The following is a 20,000-nucleotide window of genomic DNA, read 5'->3' as shown; positions in this document are numbered from 1 at the left end:
GAGCAGTCAGGTTATGAGATGAAGGTTCCAAAGCCTTTAACAACCATCAATGCAGTGAATTCACATCCGCTGCGTCTAGGGCTTGGCAGTCAGCCATTATGATGATGATATGGATGCTTATATAGCGCCTATTCTCAGCCAAGAACCAAGATCTAAGCACTTTACAAACAGGTAATCAGCCTTTATGATGACAATATGGATACTTATATAGTGCCTATCCTCAGCCAAGGACCAAGATCTAAGCACCTTACAAACAGGTAATCAACCTTTATGATGATGATACAGATACTTATATAGCGCCTATCCTCAGCCAAGGACCAAGATCTAAGCACTTTACAAACAGGTAATCAGCCTTTATGATGATGATACGGATACTTATACAGCGCCTATCCTCGGCCAAGGACCAAGATCTAAGCACTTTACAAACAGGTAATCAGCCTTTATGATGATGATACGGATACTTATATATAGCGCCTATCCTCGGCCAAGGGCCAAGATCTAAGCACTTTACAAACAGGTAATCAGCCTTTATGATGACGATGATACGGATACTTATATAGCGCCTATCCTCGGCCAAGGACCAAGATCTAAACACTTTACAAACAGGTACTCAGCCTTTGTGATGATGATACGGATACTTATATGGTGCCTATCCTCAGCCAAAGACCAAGATCTAAGCACTTTACAAACAGGTAATCAACCTTTATGATGACGATACGGATACTTATATAGCGCCTATCCTCAGCCAAGGACCAAGATCTAAGCACTTTACAAACAGGTAATCAGCCTTTATGATGATGATACGGATACCTATACAGCATTATCCATGGTCAGGGACCTAGACCTAAGCGCTTTACAAACAGGGAGTTGGCCTGTCTGTGTGTCTCACTCTGACAACTGGCACAACAGTCGAGTGTTTAAAGCACTGGATTTTCAATCTGAGGGTCTCAGGTTCAAATCCTGGTGACAGCACCCTGGAGGGCAATGGTGGAGATTTTTTTTTTTTTTTTTCCTGACCAGCTGATGTCTGAACTCCCTTCATAGTGTATACACATGCAGAAGATCAAACATGCATGTTAAAGATCCTGTTATCCATGTCAGCGTTTGGCAGGTTATGGAAACAAGAACATATCCACCATGCGACCCCCTGGAAAACAAGAGTATTACTGCCTACATGGCAGGGTAAATAAACAAAAAGGTCATACATGTAAAATGTTGTATTTGTATTTGTATTTCTTTTTATCACAACAGATTTCTCTATGTGAAATTCGGGCTGCTCTCCCCAGGGACAGCGCGTCGCCATACCACAGCGCCGCCTATTTTTTTTTGTATTTTTTCCTGCGTGCACTTTTATTTGTTTTTCCTATCAAAGTGGATTTTCCTACAGAATTTTGCCAGGAACATCCCCTTTGTTGCCGTGGGTTCTTTTACGTGCGCTAAGTGCATGCTGCACATGGGACCTCGGTTTATCGTCTTATCCGAATGACTAGCGTCCAGACCACTACTCAAGGTCTAGTGGAGGGGGAGAAAATATCGGCGGCTGAGCTGTGATTCGAACCAGCGCGCTCAAATTCTCTCGCTTCCTAGGCGGACGCGTTACCTCTAGGCCATCACTCCACATGTTTGTGTGAGTGTGAGTGTGACTGAAAACCAAGTGAATGACACAAAACAGAGTAGGACTGCCTGCACGGTGGGGATAAAAACAGTAGTACATGTAAAAACCTGCTAATGTATACAAGTGAACACAGGAGTCGCTACCCATGAACGAGAGAAGAAGAAGACGAAGATGAAGAAGGAGAAGAAGAAGAAAAAGAAGAAGAACAAGAACAAGAAGACTCAATTTTCTGTCCAAATCCCACTTCTCCCATCCCCCCCTCTCACACACATCCTTCCAATATTATGTTTTTCTTTCTCTAATCACTGACACTCACCCTCTCCATTTTACATTTAGTACTCTTATCTATTCCACATTCTGTTCTCTCTCTCTCTTCCTTCCTCAGTCCCCCTCCCCCCAACCCTCCATCTCAACCGCCCCATTTTCAGTTGAATAGTCCTTCCTCTGGCATTGATTTTCAGAAATGATGATTTCTAAGTAATAATAATAATAACAATCATGATGATAGAAATAATAAAAATACTAATAACAATACTACTACTACTACTAATAATAATAACACCATCAATTATTTTCAGTCTAGGCGGGGTAAAAAAAACAGTCATGCACATAAAAACCCACTCGTGTACATACGAGCGAACGTAGGAGTTGCAGCCCACGAACGAACGAAAAAGAAGAAGAAGGAGGAGAAGAATTCTCAATCTAATATCATCATCTTGGGTGAAACAGACTATAAATAAATAAATAAACGAACGAAATACACGAAAAGACTCACTCTGGCAGAGGAAGCCCTGGAAGCCCACCCCCCAGATCAGCCCCTCACACTTGGAGCACAGGGTGGGGACGTAGAAGTGCTGCAGGTTGAACTGGTGACCCTTCACCCCCTGCACACCCAACACTGCCCTCGTCATGTCAGTCTTACAACTCAACAACAACAACAACAACACTCAGAAAAAGAAGACGAAGAGAAGAGAAAGAAGAAGAAGAAGGGACAAAGAAAGGAAGGAGAAGGAGAAGAAGAGGGAGAGGAAAAAAGTCGTCTTAGAACTCAACAACAAGAAAAAGAAAGGAAAAAAAAGAGAGAAGAAGACGAAGGAGAAGAAAAAGAAGAAGAGGAAAAAGAAGAAGAAGACAGAGGAGAAGAAGAGGAAGAAGGGGAAGAGGATGAAAAAGAAGAAGAAAGAGACAAAGAAGAAGAAGGAGAAGACTCGTTTTTTGTAACACGGAAAACTTTGCAGCTGGAGTCCAGGGACCACAGTTAAAAACCAAAAGTGTGTGTCTTAATACCAAAACAAAGTAAAACAAAACAAAAAAACAAAAACAAAAAACCCTCGTGAAAATGCCAATACGGGAAATCAATCCTAACAACACGAAAGTAGTACCCCCACACACAGTCTAAGCCCCTCTCGCGGCTCCCCTCCCTCTCCCCCTGCCTCCTCCGAAGTAACCTTGACCTTGGCAGAGCGACAGCCCAGCTTGAAGCTGCCATGTGCTGCTTTTTCTTGGAGGAGTGCAGGGACAGAAACAAAAACAAAAAACCCACTAAAAAAAAAAATACCCCCCCCCCCCAAAAAAAAAACAACCACCAAAATGTCTATACCCCCCCCCCCCCCAAAAAAAAAATCCCGCCAAAATGTCAATACAGGAAATCCATGCAACATGGAAGTATTTCCATCCAGAAGGTTGATCTTTGTGATACAGAAACACTTGTGGCTGGGTTCCGCTGACTGTTTCACTGAAGAGTGTGTCTTGATACCAAAACAAAGTAGGATGATGGGCAGGAGCGAAGCTTGAAGCAGTGCTTGTCCTTCAGGACAAAGCTCTGCCCGCGCTCCAGGATGCACCATGCTCCCTCCACCCACACACACACACCCACTACCAACCCCCACACCCCTCCGCACCTCCTCCACCCCACCCCTTCCCCTCTCTCCACCTCACCTTGGCCTTTGGTGAAGCAGGGGCCCGAACTTGAAGGAGTGACAACTCCCACACCCACAGTCTGAATCCTCCCTCCCATTGCTTACACACACCCCCCCCTTTCCCCCACCTCCACAACCCCCTACACCTCCGCACATCCTCCGTCCCAACCCCCTCTCTCCCCCCACCCCCTCCTCCTCCTCACCTTGGCCTTGGCAGAGCGGGAGCCCAGCTTGAAGCTGCGCTTGTCCTTCATGATGAAGCTCTGCACGCGCTCCAGGATGCCGCTGGAGGAGGTCTTGTGCACCCCGACCTGCCTCAGGAAGGTGGCCAGGGCCCATCCCATGGCCAGGTCACGGTCACTCAGCGGCCGGCTGGACGAATCCTCTGAGCTGTGGACATGGAGGAAAGTTGCGGAATGATTAGGATGCTCAGACATGCCAAACCCTGTCAAGTGTTTGTAGGAACGATCAGGAAATCTGGTAGGAACATTTTGATTTTGGTATGAACACCCGGACTTTGAGCCACATATGCAAACGTACATTTTATCTACAAAGCATACAAACACTTGGGCCTACCTGTTACGATTAAGCTGACTGGTCCACTCAATTGCTATTTTCATGTTAACAAGCACGCGATTAGCTGAGCACCATCACGTGAGACCAAGGTTAGTAGTGACTGCCCTGATCTCGTGATTGATAGGTCTAGACCGTCTGGGTAATGTTACGACAGGAAAGTATGAGACCATGTTACGTAATCGAAAATGAACTTGTTTGACATTGATGTAACATCGTAACAAACTGCAATTAAACGAAAAAAAAAAAAAAAAAAAAAGAGAGGCAAGGCCTTCAAGACTCATTTGTGATAAATTAAGTCCCCTAGCATTAATTACAGAGTAATTTCCCTTTTTTACTATCTGCACCAAAACGTTTGCAAAATAAATAAAAATTCCATGCTTAGCAAAAGAAGTTCCTGTTTGAACAAAAATGATAATAATGTCTCCTCTTGTTGTTGTGTCAGAATAAGAGGTCAAAGTGCCAAGTTTAGAGAATACAAAAAATATAAATATAACAGTAAATGCAGTTTGCATATAATTAGGCTTCTTTTTTTAATTTTTTTGTGCCCATCCCAGAGGTGCAATATTGTTTTAAACAAGATGACTGGAAAGAACTGAATTTTTCCTATTTTTATGCCAAATTTGGTGTCAACTGACAAAGTATTTGCAGAGAAAATGTCAATGTTAAAGTTTACCACGGACACACAGACACACGGACACACACACACACAGACAACCGAACACCGGGTTAAAACATAGACTCACTTTGTTTACACAAGTGAGTAAAAAATCAGCAAAATCCTAACAGCTGGCATCTCTGGATGCTCATCTGCCTGTACAGAAGTCTGTGAGGGCTGTGGGTACACATCTCTCGCTCTCGCCCTTTCTCCCAAGTTTCAGTGGAAAATCAAGACTGAGCTTCTAGTCATTCGGATGAAACGCACTTGGCGCACTGAAAAGGAACCCATGGCAACGAGAGTGTTGTCCTCTGGCAAAGTTCTACAGAAGAAATCCATTCTGATAGATATGCAAGTATACATAAGCAGTAGATTCAGTGAGCAGGATGACGTTCAGTAAATGTGACTATCCCTAAATTATGGATCTTATTTTTGTTGTGTTTATTTATTTATTTATTTTTTGTGTGGCACTAGCAGTATTTTCACTTGCTTTTCTTTGTGTTGTTCCCGCTTGTGTTTATTTCATAACCTACAGTATTGACAGCTTTTCTGTAGTATTAGTATGTGTTCCGGTACCGGAAATAAGTGCGGTTTATAAGTCAGTGCGGCTTATGTATGTATAAAGTTCAATTTTTTCCAAAATTTAGTGGGTGCGGCTTATATACCAGTGCGCTCAATAGACCGAACTTTACGGTATATGGATTTGTCTGAATGCAGTGATGCCTCCTTGAGAAACTGAAACCGAAAACTGTAACTGTGGACATAGTAAGGTATATGGATTAAGACTATGATATGACAGGCGCAATAGCCGAATGGTTAAAGTGTTGGACTGTCAATCTGAGGGTCCCGGGTTCGAATCTCGGTGACGGCGCCTGGTGGGTACAGGGTGGAGATTTTTACGATCTCCCAGGTCAACATGTGTGCAGACCTGCTAGTGCCTGAACCCCCTTCGTGTGTACACGCAAGTAAAATATCAAATATGCACGTTAAAGATCCTGTAATCCATGTCAGCGTTCGGTGGGTTATGGAAACAAGTAAATACCCAGCATGCACACCCCTGAAAGTGGAGTATGGCTGCCTACATGGCGGGGTAAAAACGGTCATACACGTAAAAGCCCACTCGTGTATATACGAGTGAACGTGGGAGTTGCAGCCCACGAACGCAGAAGAAGAAGAAGAAGAAGAAGACTATGATATGGATACTTATACAGTGCCTATCCTCAGTCAGACACCATGCTCTCGGCGCTTTACAAACATGAAGTCATTTGCACAACGGGAAAATTCCAAAGAAATAGTATACATATCTGTGTTTATTTTGATTTAATTTGCTGGTGGCGTCTATGGATGATGGAGTTATACGTAACTTGGCATTATATCTATGTAAAGCTTTTCACTGAAGAGATATAGTGACGTCATAATTTACCGCTGTAGTTCCAGTGACATAAAAATTATTGCTGTTATCGCCCCTTTGGTCATATAGGGCTATGTCCTTTGTTCATGAAGAAACTATCTGAATCTGAATCCCCCACCTCCTCAATACAACCCCCTCTGTCTCATTCTTCCCCGTCCCTCCCCCCTCTCTTTCCCTCTTCCTTTATCTCCCCCCCCCCTCATCATCATCATCTCTCTCTCTCTCTTTCTCTCTCTCACCGCAATACAATAATGTATATTTATAAACATTTCTGACATGAATGCAAGTATTCTGATTATGTACCTGTAAATGTTTACTGCTTGTTTGAGTGTATATGAATATCTTGTTTGTATTTCTATCACCTTTGTTATTTTGTGAATATTTTGATTTCATTTCTCTTTGCCCTGAGGGCTGGACTAAAAAAAAAAGAAAAAAAAAATGCATATGCATGCTTATTCCACTTCCCTGATTACAAAAAAAGTCTCTCTCTCTGTCCCTTACCAATTTATATCAGAATTTAAAGACAGACTTATTTATTCTATTCAACAATACTGGCACTCCAATATGGAAACAAAAGAAAAATATAGTTGGTTTTTCTCATTTAAAAACGTATTTCAACCTGAAAGATTTCTAAGTATCATTACAGATAAATGGCACAGAATAAGTTATGCAAGATTTCGATTAAGGACACTTGGTTTCAACGCAAATAAGAAATGGTTTGAACCTGGGACTTCAGTAGAATTACCATGCCCATCATGTGGCTCACAAACTGAAGATGAGAAACACTTTTTGTTTGAGTGTAAAGCTTATGATGAGTTGAGAAATAAATGTAAATTTTTTGAAGTAGGTATAGCTGAAATGCACAACACTGCTTCTGTTTTATCATCTGAGGATGAAATTATAATTAGATCGCTTGCAAAATTTATTGCAGAAGCGCAAAAAATAAGACAAGGACTTGTTATCCACGGGCAAAATAATGTATTATAAGGTAGTTAACCATAGTTGACTGAATGCTGATATGTTCTGGAATGAAAGTAAGGAGTACATGAAATTATGAATGTGAGAGGATGGTCGAATTTTTTTCTTCTTCCTCTTAGTATTTTCCTTGAAGTGATGAAGTGATACAATGTACACATACAATTATGGTGACAGTGTTACCAATCTTTGTTTGACTGCAATGTTTAAAATTTACATCATAAAGATTATTGTAATCTGTTGATGTGAAAAAGTTACCCCCTTGTCAAAAGACCTTTGCAGGCAATGACAATAAAACATTTCAAGTTTCAAGTTTTCAAGTTTCTGTCCCTTACCAGTATCGGAGGTGAGGCACCAGGTATTTCTCGATCATCTTCAGCTCCTGCCCCTTGTCCATGTTATCCTGCAGTTCGTGGGCCCCGAAGATAGTATCCAGGCCTGTGGTCACACACACACACACACACACACACACACCAGACTCAGAATCACCGTCCATATGTGGCTGTTCACCACATACCCACCATCAAGGCAGGAACCACACACAAAACACAAAGGAAATTTTCTTCCAACGAAGGCTATTGCCCACAGCTACTTTCAATTTCTCCACATAGCAGACTCGTAGTTTGGACAGGACACGAATCAAGACCCCTGCCGGAGTCTGCAACAGTGGGTCACGGTAAAGTATGGCTAATCAAGCTGCATTTTGAGTGCTGACTTACGCCTTTCAGTCCCTGCAGAAGATCTACGTATCTATGTATGGAGGACCTGCAGTGTGCAGCTGACTTCAGTCTTGTGGAGACTGGGGTTGTCCATCTAATGAATTAGAAGACAACGACGATGATGACGACGACGAAGAGCCTTTCAGTACTGTGAGATCACAGCTAGAGCAGCAGTCCACCATGCCTGGGAGGCTTCAGCAGTGTTTTCCAGACAATCTCCCTCCCTCCACCACCCCCTTCTGTGCCCAAATCCCCCACCCACCCCTCTGTCTGCCAACGTCCGCCCCGCCCCCCGCTACACCACGTCCTCCTCCACACACACACAAACACACAATCCCCCCCCCCCCCCACACACACAAACAAATTACATACACATACGCAAACATACATACACAAACACACACACACTCCCACACACACAGATCATCACACCACGGACTTTCATGTTGTTCATCAAGCTGTTTGCACACACACACACACACACAAACATGCACACAAACACCCACCCACAGTCACCCACCCACACACACAGATCATCATACCACAGACTGAACTTAACCAGCTGTTCACACACACACACACACTCACACACACACACCCCACCCCACCCCTGAACCCGTCCCCCACCCAACACACACACAGACCACCATACCGCGGAATCTCATGTTCCTGAACTTGCCAGCTGTTCGCACACACACACACACAAACCCCCCTAACCCCACCCCCCAAACCCCTCCCTCACCCAACACAAATACGGACCACCATACCGTGGACTCTCATGTTCCTGAACTTGGCCAGCTGTTCGCACACACACACACATACACACACACAAACCCCCCAAACCCACCCCCCAACCCCTCCCCCACCCAACACACACACAGACCACCATACCGTGGACTCTCATGTTCCAGAACTTGGCCAGCTGTTCGCACACACACATACACACACATAAACCCCCCAAACCCCTCCCCCACCCAACACACACACAGACCACCATACCGCGGACTCTCATGTTCCGGAACTCGGCCAGCTGTTCGCTGAGCTCCTGGCTGAGGGCAGAGCGACAGCCGTCGAACATGCCCCTCAGCACCAGCTCGTTCTCATTGCGCCCACTGCCCGCCATCAGCACCTCATTGGCCCGCGCCACCAGGCTCTCGTGCACCTCCACTCGCAGCGGCTGTCGCAGGGAGAGAGAGATATGGAGATGATTTTTGTTTTCCCTTTCAACTTCTTTTCAGTGTTGCATATATATTGTTCATATGAATATATATATATATATATATATATATATAAAGGAGAAAAAGTAAATATGCATCAGAAATACACCTTCGGTGCATTCAACATTTATACAGGTGCAGTGATGTGGAGTGATGGCCTAGCGGTAACACGTTCGCCCAGGAAGCAAGAGAATCTGAGCGCGCTGGTTTGAATCACGGCTCAGCCGCCGATATTTTCTCCCCCTCCACAAGACACAGAGTGGTGGTCTGGACGCTAGTCATTTGGATGAGACGATATACCGAGGTCCCGTGTGCAGCATGCACTTAGCACACGAAAAAGAACCCACGGCAACAAAAGGGTTGTTCTTGGCAAAATTCTGTAGAAAAATCTACTTCGATAGGAAAAACAAATAAAACTGCATGCAGGAAATAATACAAAAAAAATGGGTGGCACTGTAGTATAGCGACACGCTCTCCCTGTAGAGAGCAGCCCGAATTTCACACAGAGAAATCTGTTGTGATAAAAAGAAATACAAATACAAATACACACTACATATATCTCCTTCTTAGATTTATATAGTAGAGACCCGGGGGTCAACCAGGACCGTCAAGATCTAGCACACATTCTCCTCTTTTGACAAAGATTGCCTCTGAGTCATTTTTTCATCACCAAAACACATGGGGCAAAAAAAACCACACCAAACAAACAGAATCACATTCTCAAACTGAAGCAATCCTAGCAAAGAGAAGCAACTCCAATGCTGTCAAAATTGCACACAAGGAAAACAAAGACAAGTTTTCAACCTTGTACCGCCACTACAAGTTGACACATGTCCAGGCTATGTACGATGGTGATGTAATAGGAACGCACACAAATTTCATCACGGATATGCGAAGTGAGAGACAGAGAGAAGCGACAAGATAAAGCATCCTGAGCGAAGACAGAATTCACCAAACCCCTCACCGCTTCGGGGACGAGAAATGTGGAGAAAATCTCGTAGCCCCATTTGCGTAGATCTTTAGTGCTCCCTGCTGTTTGCTTGTACATGTCTGTCACCAAGTAGAAAAGCTGGAAAAAAAACCCCCATATACGTCACCATGTTAAACAGCTGTAACAAATACAGTTGTCACCATGTAAAACAGCACACTATGACACTATGTAGAACAACTGATACAAACATACCGGTCACTATGTAGAACAGCTCAAACAAACACAATTTTCACTATGTAGAACAGCTGAAACAAACATATTTGTCAGTATGTAGAACGGCTGTAACAAACATGGCTGACACTATGTAGAACCGCTGAGGCAAACATATCTGTCACTTTACAAAACAGCTGAGACAAACACATTTGTCACTATGTAAAACAGCTGAAACAAACAAGGTTGACAATATGTAAAACATCTGAAACAAACATATTTGTCACTGTGTAGAACAGCTGAAACACACACACACACGCACACACACACACACACACTGCCACAGATTACAGAAATACAACAGACACACATGCACCCCCTCCCCTCCACATTTTCACATCCAGACAGACACTGACCAAGGCACAAGGGTCACAAATAGAGATGAGGTAATTACAGGAATACAACAGACACACACACACACCCCTCTCCACATACACACATTCAGACAGACAGACGCTGACCAGGGCACAAGGTTGCTACTAGAGATGAGGTAATTACAGGAATACAACACACAACACACACACACACACACACACACACACCACCCCTCTCCATATACACACTTTCAGACAGACAGACAGACACTAACCAGGCCACAAGGGATGCAACTGGGGATGAGGTAATTACAGGAATACACCAGACACACATACACACACATACCCCCACCCTCTCCATATACAAAGATTCAGACAGACAGACCGACGCTGACCAGGGCACAAGGTCGCTACTAGAGATGAGGTCATTACAGGAATACAACACACAACACACACACACACACACACACACCCAACCCTCTCCGTATACACAAACTCAGACAGCCAGACACTGACCAGGCCAGAAGGGACGCAATTGGGATGAGGTAATTACAGGAATACAACAGACACCCCCACCCCTCCCTACAAACACATCCAGACAGACAGACTGCTAATAAATATCCACTACAAACACACCCAGACAAACTGAATACCACCCTCCACCCCTCCCTACAAACACATCCACACAGACAGAATACCACCCCTCACTACAAACACATCCAGACAGAATACCACCCCTCCCTACAAATACATCCACACAGACAGAATACCACCCCTCCCTACAAACACATCCACATAGACAGAATACCACCCCTCCCTACAAACACACACAGACAGAATACCACACCTCCCTACAAACACATCCACACACACAGACAGAATACCACCCCTCCCTACAAACACATCCACACAGACAGAATAGAATACCACCCCTCCCTACAAACACATCCACACAGACAGAATACCACCCCTCCCTACAAACACATCCACACAGACAGAATACCACCCCTCCCTACAAACACATCCACATAGACAGAATACCACCCCTCCCTACAAACACACACAGACAGAATACCACACCTCCCTACAAATACATCCACACACGCAGACAGAATACCACCCCTCCCTACAAACACATCCACACAGACAGAACAGAATACCACCCCTCCCTACAAACACATCCACACAGACAGAATACCACCCCTCCCTACAAACACACCCACACAGACAGAATACCACCCCTCCCTACAAACACATCCACACAGACAGAATACCACCCCTCCCTACAAACACATCCACACAGACAGAATACCACCCCTCCCTACAAACATCCACACAGACAGAATAGAATACCACCCCTCCCTACAAACACATCCACACAGACAGACCGTCACTGACCAGGGCACAAGGGTCGCTATTGGAGATGAGGTAATGCAGGAAAACTGCCAAGTGGGCCGGTTTCTTCTCCAGGAGTCGTATGTCGGAGAACGTACCCGAGTCCATGGTCTGTGACTGCACACACATCACCACCGCCGTTAGTTACTGTTACTGTGACGACAGTGATGACACTGCTGATTATCATCACTAGATGTTAGTGTCACCATGATGATGATGATGACACTGTCTATTATCATTGGAAGTTAATGTTACCAAGACAACTATGATGAGAAAGATGTGTAGTGTAAGATTCGAGCGTTACCATGACGATTATGACGTATTAATTTGCTTAAGTTTACCAAGGACACACAGACACACACACTCAAACAAGGTTATTGCACTCACATTGTGTGTAAACACACATATGAGCCAAAATTCAAAAGTACATTTTCTGTTCACCCTCTCTCCCCCCTCTCTCCCCTTCCTATCCCCCCCAACCCACCTGTTCCTCCTCCCCCCCCCCACCCCCCCTGGCCCTCCTCATATCAAACAGATCTCACCTGTTCATTATCAGAACTGATGTCTTCATCATCGTCGATGATGATTCCTTTTTGTATGGAGGCGAGGCTGGCAGTGTCAGAGTGGCCCACGCCACTGTCAGTCTGCAGACAGACATACAGACGGACATACAGACACAGTTTTACACCCGCACGCAGGTCACCTTGGTGATAACGATCAGTGCCCGGACACACGGTCTCGTTTCAGTTTCGGTTTTCAGTTTCAGCTTCTCAAGAAGGTGTCACTGCGTTCAGACAAATCCATATGTCATACACGCTATACCATATTTGCAAGGACGATGCCTGACAGCAGCATAACCCAACGCGCTTGTCAGGCTTTGAGTGTATGCGTATATTTGTGTATCCATCGCAGTGAATTTCTTCTACAAAAGTTTGCCAGAGGGCAACGCTCGGATCTCGTTGCCATGGGTTCTTTTTGGGTGCGCTGAGTGTGTGCTATGTGTGGGACCTGGGTGTTTCGTCCCATCCGAAGAAGATGACGCTCAATTTGATTTTTCAGTCAAGTTTGGGAGCAAGGGCAATAGTGGTGACTGGACCCTGATCTTCATGGACACTACCTACATGAGCAGATAAGCGCCTTACCCATTCTGCCACCGTTTTTTGGTTTGCTAGTTTCAGTTTCAGTTTTCAGTAGCTCAAGGAGGCGTCACTGCGTTCGGACAAATCCGTATACGCTACACCACATCTGCCAAGCAGATGCCTGACCAGCAGCATAACCCAATGCGCTTAGTCAGGCCTTGAGAGAGAGAGAAAAAAAAAGGTGAATAAATAATAGATAAGCGTACATAAATAAGTAAGTAAATAAATAAATAAATAAATAAATAATAATTATAATATAAAAAGGTAGTAATAATAATAATAATAATTAATAAATAAAGTTTGCTAGTGTAGTGGTAATCACACTCGCCTAACTGTCCCATTACAATGCAATAACAATGTTATTTCTGAGAAATCAAATATACAACACCAGTATTTTTTAATTTTTTTTTTTTTTTAATGCATTTTCAGAAAATATCAAACATCATTGCATATACCGAAAACATGATGCAACATTGGTATTTTTCGCAACATGTAATATTTTTTTCTGATAGCATTTTAAGAAGCCGGTGTCTACTGATGTACACTTTTTGTTTTCTTTGGAAAATGACGCTGGATTCTGGTTCTGCAGAAAATAAAAAAGAAGTTATTGTTCTTTTTTTTCAAATGCATCACTTTTTCATTAACGTTCCTACCTTTTTTGTGCAACAAATACTTTACACTTTGCAAATTTGACTGGAACTATAAAGTGTTTGTAAAATATTTTAGAAAAGTGATGAAAGACACCACATATGTAATACATATTTCTTGGGCCTGTAAGCATGTTGTAAGTTGCTAGACCTCTTTCCAAAAATCAAACGAACACACACACACACACACACAAAAGAAGAAGAAAATTCATTGAAATTGAAGAGATAATGGGTTTGGTGAGTACCACACACTTAGGCACAAATTAGTTTCGATACAAAACAAAAAATCATAAGACAAACTTGAGTTCCATAATGTGAGTAATTCAATGTGGACTTACTTTTGTGCACACACAATTCAACTACTGCACAGCTGCACAATGTTTTCTGTGTGTGTGTGTGTGTGTGTGTGTGCGCGCGCGCGTGCGCGCACGCGTGTGTTTTGCTTTTTTTTTTTTTTTTTTTTTTTCTGGAGTATACCATTCAATATCAAGCTGAATTACTGAGTGATATCTAAAAGACACAAACACATCCACCGACATAGTTACACACCCACCCACCCATACACAAACCCCTCCCAGCCCCAAATCTACCCCGTTTCCTTATTCCTCCCCTCCCACACCCCACACCAGCCTTCAGTTTTTTTTTCTATTTCTTTTCCAATCAAAGTGGATTTTTCTACAGAATTTTGCCAGGGACAACCCTTCTGTTGCAATGGGTTCTGTATCGTGCATTAAGCGCATGTTGCACATGGGACCTTGGTTTATCGTCTCATCCGAATGACTAGCATCCAGACCACCACTCAAGGTCTAGTGGAGGGGGAGAAAATACTGGCGACTGTGCCGGGATCCAAACCAGTTTCTCTCACTTCCTAAGTGGACACATTACCTCTCGGACATCACTGCACATAATCTTCTATGCAAGTGGGTAAAAAAACAACAACAACAACCCCCCCCCCCAAAAAAAAAACAAAACCACAACCCAAAACATAAAAAAACGACACGTCTCCATCCTACCTCCATAGTGGACTCGGTTCTGAGCGCTAGGCCAGAGTCGTCCGTGTGGTCGTGGTGGTCGTGGCGGGCGTTGTGGGGGTGGAGGGGGGTGGGGGACACGCGGGGGCTGTGGTGGGGGGAGTCGACCCGGCCACTGGTGTCAGAGGTCACCGGCAGAGAGGTGGCCTGCAGGGGTGGTAAAACAGACAGACAACTTAGTTGCACGGCCACGCTTTACTGAGGATGTGTCCACACACACACCCACACACACACACACATAATGTATCACTTGTGTGCGGCACACACACACACAGACACACACACACACACACAGAATGTATCACTTGTGTGCGGCACACACACACACACACACACACACACAGAAAGCATCACTTGTGTGCGGCACACACACACACACACACACACACACAGAAAGCATCACTTGTGTGCGGCACACACACACACACACACACAAACACAAAACGCATTGCTTGTGCTACGGCACACATGCCCACACACACACACACACACACAACACAGATAGAAAACTGACATCTTCAAAACAAAACATACCCGGAATATTGTGCGCCTTCGCCTATGCAGGCAGAAAATAACAAATTTGCATATTCTTTCTGAAGTTAAGATTAAAAAATTCGTTCCTATACTTTCCAACAACTCAGTTAAAAAAAAAAAAAAAAAAAAAAAAAAAAAGAGAGAAAATTTAATCTTCATCATTATCTTACTATGATCTGTTTTTACTCGTCAGTTGATTTAATGGTGAACTGACTTGATTCCTTTGTTTTTATTCCTGGTATTATTTCCTTTTTCATTTTTGAATTTCGGTTTCTTATCACATTTGTAATTGAACACAGTTCAAGCACTTTCTCATACACATTCACACATAGACTGCAAACACATTGGTGAACAGACGTTCAATTAATGACCAGCCTACACACAGAGCCATAGACCACTGAGTGGCTTCCATAAACCAATATCCATGCGTTAGAAATACTGCACAATGTAGCTTCCATAAATTAACACACACATAAACATACACAGACACACACGCACGCACACATATATATATATGCGTGCACACACATGCATGCTCAGATGCACACACACATAGTCACAAACACATATTTTAGAATTTTCTAATATCACTTACAGTGAAAAGACGTTAAACTAAAGAACGAACAACATATTTTAGATTCTGTGGATTTTTTTTCTTGTCTTGTTTTCTGTGTTTTTTTTTTCCTTCTTATTTATTTATCTATTTATTTATTTGTGTCCAATATCAAACTTTCTGAACAGATGTTACAAAATACTTAACACACACACACACTTAATCAAGCAAAGAATTAAACAAACAAAAAAACACAACCAACCAAAACCTTTTACATTCCTCAAGCTTAATGGTTTGAATTGGGAAAAAAAAAGAAAAAAAAGAAAAAAAGAAAAAAAGAAGCCCTCAAGACTATGTCTGGTAGATTTCACGAAAGATGTTATTGTCTACTGAGGACAACCAAAAGTTCCGGCACTGGTGGCGTCAGGCAGAACGTGACTTCTGTGCAGACCTTGAGAGAATAAAGGTAAACTTCACATGCCTGCTCCTCACTGGTTGTATTTAGCACAGCTGTCAGTAAGAATTAGCTAAATTTCATTAGCTTGTCAAAGATAGGTTAAATATCATGAGTTAAATTTCATCTGCTTGTTGATACTCATTTATGAGTGAAAGCTTGTTAAAGGTCAGTTACATTTCACGAGCAAGATTATATTCGCTTGTTGATAATCATTTATGAGTTCAATTTCATCAGCTTGTTGGTGATAAGTCACATTTCATGGGGCCGCTGCCAGCGTGTTCACTACTGTAACCTTGTTGGTGATAAGTCAGCGCGTTCACTACTGTAACCTTGTTGGTGATAAGTCAAATTTCATGGGGCCGCTGTCAGCGCGTTCACTACTGTAACCTTGCTGGTGATAAGTCAAATTTCATGGGGCCGCTGCCAGCGTGTTCACTACTGTAACCTTGTTGGTGATAAGTCAAATTTCATGGGGCCGCTGCCAGCGTGTTCACTGCTGTAACCTTGTTGGTGATAAGTCAAATTTCATGGGGCCGCTGTCAGCGTGTTCACTACTGTAACCTTGTTGCCAACAAGTCACATTTCATGTGCCTGTGAATGATCCTGATCACTGTGACTAAGAGCCAACAGAAGCCCCCAAAAACCCAAACACAATCAAGACAGTGCGTGGATTAAGACTTTTTTTTTTGTCAGTCAGCTTCTCACCAGTGTGCAACAAAACTGTGTGGAAAGCGTAGTTAGTCCAGAGTGAATGGAGTCAATTTCAGTCGGTGCGTGGAGTAAAATGTCAAAGTCTGAAGTAAATATAAGTCAGTGTGTGAAGTACATTTCACAGTGTGAAGTAAATTCAGTGTGTGAAGTAAATTTCAGTCTGAAATAAACTTCAGTCAATCTGTGGATAAAAATCTAAGACGTGAAGTAAATTTCAGTCAGAGTGCATGGAGTGGACCTCAGAATGTGTCAAACATATCATGAAAGAGTTTGGGGGTAAAATCCAGTCAGACTGTGGGATAAACTACAGATGAAGAAGGCTTCTAGAGTAAATTTCAATTGATGTGTGTGAACCAAAGTTCTGTGAGAGTGTGTGAATCACATTTTCAGCCAAATTGTGTGAAGTAAATTTCACAGTTTGTGAAGTCAATTTCGGATAGTGTGCGGAGTAAATTTCTGAGTGTGTGGAGTGAATATCACAGTGTGCGGAGTAAATTTCTGAGTGTGTGGAGTGAATATCACAGTGTGTGGAGTAAGTTTCGGATAGTGTGTGAAGTAAATTTTGAGCGTGTGGAGTGAGTATCACAGTGTGTGGACTAAATTTCGGATAGTGTGTGGAGTAAATTCTGAGTGTGTGGAGTGAATATCACAGTGTGTGGAGTAAATTTCTGATAGTGTGTGGAGTGAATATCACAGTGTGTGGAGTAAATTTCTGATAGTGTGTGGAGTAAATTTCAGACAGTGTGTGGAGTAAATATCACAGTGTGTGGAGTAAATTTCAGATAGTGTGTGGAGTAAATTTCTGAGTGTGTGGAGTAAATTTCAGAGTGTGCTGAAGTAAATTTCAGAGAGTGTGAAACAGAGTGTGTGGATAAAATATCATCAGAGTGAGTGGGGATAAGCATAAGTTTTGAGTGTATAAACATCAAACTGAAAGGAGTGAACATTAGAGTGAAAGGCTTAAACATAAGAAATGTACAGTAAAAATCAGTCAGAGTGTGTGGAGAAAACGCCAATCAGGGTAGAGTAGAGTAAACGCTGAGTCAGCGTGTTCTAAGTAAACGTCAGTCAGACTGTAAGCAGTAAACGTCATTCAGTGTGAGCAGAAAGCATGAGGGTGTTTAGAGTAACCAACATGCAGAGCGCATGTCACAAAGTAAAATCCACAGTCTGGGGCAACAAATTTCAGTCAGCATATGAAATGGTAAATTTCACGCAGTCTCCAAGTCAATTTCAGCCAACCCGTAGATGAATTCAAAGAGCGTCTGTCAGAATTAAAAATCTCATTTGGTGCATCATGTAGTAAGTTTCAGTCAATAGTGCACGTGCGAGCGGGTTAAGCTGCGTCGGTCAGCTGACTCGCATCATGTAAATTTCAGTCAACAGTGCACGTGTGAGTGGGTTAAGCTGCGTTGGTCAGCTGACTCGCATCATGTAAATTTCAGTCAACAGTGCACGTGCGAGAGGGGTTAAAGACTGTGTCAAAGTCAGCTGACTCATTGCCGTGCCGCCACAGTCACCTGAGGAACGTGCAGGGTCTGCGTCAGCACGGAGTCCCAAGACCGACGGTTCAGGGAGGAACAGTTGGATTTCCACTGAACGGACACAACACACACACACACACAAGCCTGTCAGCATGCGCCATGGACACAGCAAACGGCACAAGACACAGGACCATGAGCACTAGTCCCCGTGACTCACAATGCCAACACTTCTCATGACATTCAGCTCTTCATCCGACACAGGATGAGAGGAGGGGGTGGGGGTGGGGGGGTGGGGGGGGGGGGAGGAAGGAAAACATGCTTTTAAACATCAAAACACTACAACAACAAAGAAAACTAGTACCCCAAATCTTCAACAACAACAAAAACCCAACGAAACTGACAAAACTCCTGGAGATAATGTCAAACTAGTGTGTGACTGAATGAAAAGCTAAAAAAAAAAAATAAAAAAAAAAATAAAAAGATCCTCGTCTATTGTATCTGGACCTTGCATTTGGTTTTAACTTCCTCTTTCGCTTCGTCAGGTCTCCGCACTCAGCACTTTCAAGTCTGGCCTTAAAACCCACCTCTTCACAAGATAGCCTCCCTCCCCTGCCTCTTCCTTGTCTTCAGTTTCTTCAGTTTTAGAGATATGCATGCGTATGAATGACTGGTGTGAAAGCGCTCAGATTTGTCTCTACACAAGATTCAACGCTATGTAAATACTATCATAATTATCATTATCATAATGATTATTATTATTATTATTATTATTATAATTATTATTATTATCATTATTCAGTATTGATTTTAAAACAGCTTTTGACTCATCAAGTTGGAAGTTCATATTCAAAGCATATGGATTTGGGTATTATATTTGCAGAGTGATTAAAAACCTATAAAAACATTAAATTAACAACCATATTAAATGATAATAGAAAGCAATGATTTAAAAAGTACATACCAGTTGCACACAGGCAGATCTGGATTTGTCGTACTTATTTATGTTGTGTGTGGATATTTTGTCCTTTTTTGACAAACAAAAACATTATTTATAAAATAAAAAGAAATAAGTATTAGTGAAACAGAACACAAGCTTTCCCAACTCTCTGACTATATCCAACCATTCAATACTGAAGATATTATGACATTTAAATGACAATGTATACCTGACGTTGAGGAGGGAATTGTAACTGCTGTTTATGGATACTGATAAAATGCAAGCGATTTAACAAGTGTGTGTGTGTGTGTGTGTGTGTGTGTGTGTGTGTGTGTGTGTGTGTGTGTGTGTGTGTGCATTTTGTAATGTAAGTTTAAAAAAGACAGTGGTCATGCGGTGATGCAAACGCATGCACAAAATAAAATACTTGAAATTTCAGATCACAACTGAATATAAAATATATAAAAATCTCTATCCCTTCCCACACACCCTGCCACCCCCTCTCTTACT

The 20,000-nt window shown here is 42.8% G+C and overlaps 1 protein-coding gene across 1 annotated transcript in view; it reads right to left on the bottom strand.

The window, feature by feature from the left end:
• The window catches only part of LOC143291395 (rho guanine nucleotide exchange factor 11-like), a 105,134-nt gene that overhangs the window by 46,286 nt on the left and 38,848 nt on the right, over positions 1-20,000 (bottom strand). Inside the window, exons 10-17 of the mRNA XM_076601235.1 lie at positions 14,797-14,961; positions 12,540-12,641; positions 12,001-12,114; positions 10,052-10,156; positions 8,870-9,047; positions 7,487-7,589; positions 3,738-3,924; positions 2,391-2,499 (exon numbers count right to left, since the gene is read on the bottom strand). Coding sequence (XP_076457350.1) covers positions 2,391-2,499; positions 3,738-3,924; positions 7,487-7,589; positions 8,870-9,047; positions 10,052-10,156; positions 12,001-12,114; positions 12,540-12,641; positions 14,797-14,961 — 1,063 coding nt within the window. The remainder of the gene's footprint in view (positions 1-2,390; positions 2,500-3,737; positions 3,925-7,486; positions 7,590-8,869; positions 9,048-10,051; positions 10,157-12,000; positions 12,115-12,539; positions 12,642-14,796; positions 14,962-20,000) is intronic.

The sequence above is a fragment of the Babylonia areolata genome, chromosome 17 (assembly GCF_041734735.1).
Source record: "Babylonia areolata isolate BAREFJ2019XMU chromosome 17, ASM4173473v1, whole genome shotgun sequence".
In the NCBI taxonomy this organism is placed as follows: Eukaryota; Metazoa; Mollusca; class Gastropoda; order Neogastropoda; family Buccinidae; genus Babylonia; species Babylonia areolata.
This window is presented reverse-complemented; position numbering and strand designations above follow the sequence as displayed.